Source organism: Fonticula alba (genome assembly GCF_000388065.1).
Source record: "Fonticula alba strain ATCC 38817 unplaced genomic scaffold supercont2.8, whole genome shotgun sequence".
NCBI lineage: Eukaryota > Rotosphaerida > Fonticulaceae > Fonticula > Fonticula alba.
In genome coordinates, this window is record NW_009242978.1 from 1,514,427 (window position 1) to 1,518,150 (window position 3,724).

General features: G+C 67.5%; 1 protein-coding gene across 1 annotated transcript in view; it reads right to left on the reverse strand.

Annotated features, from left to right (window-relative positions):
- The window catches only part of H696_04984 (hypothetical protein), a gene marked incomplete at both ends in the record, with an annotated part of 6,343 nt that extends 2,619 nt beyond the window's left edge, over window positions 1-3,724 (reverse strand). Inside the window, one exon of the mRNA XM_009498853.1 lies at window positions 32-3,724. Coding sequence (XP_009497128.1) covers window positions 32-3,724 — 3,693 coding nt within the window. The remainder of the gene's footprint in view (window positions 1-31) is intronic.

Genomic DNA, 3,724 nt, shown 5'->3' on the forward strand with positions numbered 1-3,724 from the left:
AGAAAGAGAGAAAAAGAAGCAGACAACGCACAGCCACCAAATCCGACACCGCCAAAGGCAGGTGAGAGGAAACCGATTCACGGAGCGAGCCCATGACAAACTGCTTGCCAAGCGAGGCACTGGACAGCAGAGCCTCCGGCGAGGGAAGCCCCGACTTGTGGCCATCATCCGCAACCAGAGCCACACCGCCGCGGGCAGCGCCGGTACCCGGAGGAGACCCGGCCGACTGGGCGGACTTCTCGGAAAGCGCCTTCTTCACGAGCTCCGGATCATGCAGAGACGCCCGGGCATCCTCCTTGGAAGGGGCCTTGCCCGGGGAGGACATCAACAGCGCTGTGCCCTCATTCTGGGACTGGCTCGAGGGATCGGCCGAGTCGGCAAACATGTTGCTGAAGAAGCCGCCGGCCGGCTGGCCCATGGTGTTGGCCCCGGGCAGGGCGTGTGGCCCGGTGGCCACGCGAGTCTGCTCGCCGAGCAGGGCCCCGGTGGCCGGGTCGGCCAGCAGGGAGTCCACCCGCTCGCCGGTGGCCGCGCGCAGGGCTCGCTCCAGCGGGGTCTGAGACAGATCCACCGGCGAGGCGGCATTCTTCACGGCGGCCACCTCGCGCAGGCGTTCATACGAGGCCAGGGTGCCGGGCTTCTGCAAATGACCCGGCAGCCACTGGGCACGCACCGCTTCGGTGATGTTGCTCGGGGGCGGGCTGCCGTCCGCCGCTCGGGCCAGGGCCTGGCGCGCCCGGAGGACGCCGATCGATCCGGCCGACGGGGCATGCTGCCAGTCATCCGAGTCCGTGGGGGCCGTGTCGAACATGGCCTCACCGGGGAACCCGGACTCGGCATCGGCCGCGGCCTGGGCAGCGGCTGCGGCAGCCGCGGCGGCCGCCTGGCGAGCGGCCGCCTTGCGTGACAGCGGCACCCGGACCGGCCCCGGACCGGCGGACTCATCGGCCGAGTCGTCCGACTCCAGGTTCAGATCGCCAAGCGAGTCGTCCAGGAACTGGGCAATGTCGAAGGACCCGTCCACCTGCTGGCCGAAGGAGAATTGCTTGGCGATGTCGGCCGCGAAAACCAACCGATCCAGGAAGGCCAGCGTCTCCGGGGCCATGGAGTCCCGGACGTCAGCCAGCTCATCGGCCAGCTCCTCGATGGTGGTCACCAGGGACATGGTCTGCTCCAGGCGCGTGACCTGATCGAGGGAAGTCCCAATGCGGGCCTCCTGGCGCTCGGCCTCCGGCAGGGCCAGCTCCTCCGGCGAGTCGATGTCCGGCAGGCTCCCCAAGTGCGCCAGGGTGGCGTCATAGTGCGGGGAGTTGAACCGGCGGCTGAACTCCGAGTAGGGCATCGTCGTGATGCGGGTCGACTCCGCCAGCGGGGTGGGATTCAGCTGGATCCGAGCCGCCGGCTCGGTGTAGGCATCCGGCCCGGGACGAGGCACATGCAGCGTCGGCCGAGCCAGGTAACTGCTGGTGGCGCTGGCCCGGTGCCCGTGCCGGAGGGAATTCAACACCTCCGGCGGGGGAAGCACCAGCGTCCCGGCCTCCACCTGGTCCTGGATGAGCTGGGTCGGGTAATTCTGCAAAGTGGCACTGGCGTGGCGGACAATGTTCCGGGCAAAGCGCGACACCTGGTGATGCTGGGCCAGGGCCGGCAGATGCTCCTCCAGCTGGTTCAGCTTCTCATTGATGGCCAACAGCCGGCGGTGGATTTCGACCTGCTGCTCGAGCTCCTGGTCGGCACTGGTGATCAGCGCCTCGCCGAGGGCCTCCGCATTCAGGGCATCGGCCTTTTGCTCATGGAGATCGGGATTGCGCAGGGTCTTCAACATTTCCATGCCGTCCTCCAGGAAGTGCGGCAAAATGGTGGCCGCCTGCTCCGGAGACCGGGTCAGCAGGTCGATGTCCTTCAGGTCGGCCAGATGCTGCTTCCCCTCGGGCAGCCGGCGCCGCAGGGACTGCGTGATCTTGCGCGTGTTCTCCTCCTCCTTGTCCTGCTGGCGATTGAAGGTTTCGGCCTGCACCACCTGGTCCTCGATGTGGTGCCGCAGGAGGGTCTTCTGCTGGGCTTGTTGAATTTGCTGGAGAATGGCCGCACGGCGCTCGGCATCGGCCGGCGGAAGGACCGCCATGGTGGCGGCCGGGTCGAAGCCCGACCCCGGCCCCGGCGGGTCCTCCCACATGCCGGCCGAGCCCCAGGCCCCGGCATCCTGCATCGGGGTGAGGGTCCGGTCGCCCGGGCCGGCGGGCCCATTGTCGTCGTCGTCGTCGTCGGTGGCGCCGGCCGCCGCGGCCGACCCGCCGAGGGTGAAGGAATGCGCCGGCCCGGTGGCATTAAACCCATCCACCTCGGCCGACCGGGGGTCCAGCAGCATGGCTTGGTTCATCAGACGCTGGGAATTGAAGGTGGCCCGACTGTCGGAATCCTCGCCGGGGTCCTCGTCCCCCTCGTAGAGGGAGGCCATGCTGGGCGGGGAGGCCCAGCTTTCGGCACGGCGAGCAGCCCGCTCGGCACGCAAGCGCTCCATCTCCACGGCCCGGAGGGGAGATCGCTCGGGCATATCCTGCTGCTGAGCCAGGGAGTGGGACAGCTCCTCCGCCACTTGGTGGAAGGTTTCCACCTTCTTCAAGTGGGTCCAAATGTAATTGGCATCGGCGATCTCCTTGTCCGTGTAGAGGCGTTCCCCGGGCAGGTGGATCTTCATGGCCTCCGGGCTGTCGAGGTCCTGCTTGGTGTAGAGGCGCGAACTGGCCACCCGCATGGTCTCATACATCTCGGCGTCGCTGTGATCCGAGTCGTGCATGGGATCGACAATGCCACCGGCGCGCAGGTATTCCAACTTCCGGCGCTTGTACTCCAGCTTGTCGCGTTCCCACTCCTGCTCCAGCTGCTTGGTCGAGACCCCGGACTTGGCTTCGGCCATTTGCAGCAGGGTGCGCATGCTTTCCGGAGCCTCCGGCGCATGTTCCTGCAGGTTTTGAAGGAAGCGCTCGGGGGTGGGCCGGTCGCGCTCCTGCGCCTCCAGCATGCGGGTGACAATTTCCTCCTCCGACAGGATGGGCCCGGTGAGGCTGCCACCGGCCTTCAGCTGGATGTGCATCTTCTCCAGGGCCTGATCCGGGTTGGGAAGCTGGCCGAAGAGGGCCCGCGCCATGAGGCGGTCGCCCTCCTGCTCCAGCTGCTCCGGGTCCGCCGGACTGTCGGCCGGCTTGGTATCCAGGCGGGATTGGTCCATCAAGTTTTGCAGGTAGTCCAATCGGGGCCGGCGGTTGAGGCGCTCCAGCTCCGACAGGGAGATCTGCTCCTCCGGCGTGACGGACATGAAGTGCAGGTCGGCATTGGCCTGGGCCCGGCGCAGGCGATCCACCTCCGGGTCGCCGGTCAGGGGGATGCTATCGAGGATTTCCCGCCGGGTTTGGTTCAATGAGGGGCCCCGGGTGGCGGCATACTCCTTCATCAGGTGCTGGATGTCCGCGTCGTCCAGGCGATCGTCCAGTTCGTTTTCGGCCGCGGCGCGCGCCGCGCGAGAGCCACCCCGGCCGCGGCTTTTCCGCCGGGGCCCACCCTCCGAGGAGGTGCTATAGGTCCGCCTCGGGAGCGAGGCGGTGCTTTCCGAGTCATCGCCACTGTCGGAGAAGAAGGCCGACAGAGTGGGGGATACCCGGTAGTGAACTACGGGTGCACGAAGCCCGACCGTGGCCACCTGAGAGGCGAAGCGCAGGAGACTCAT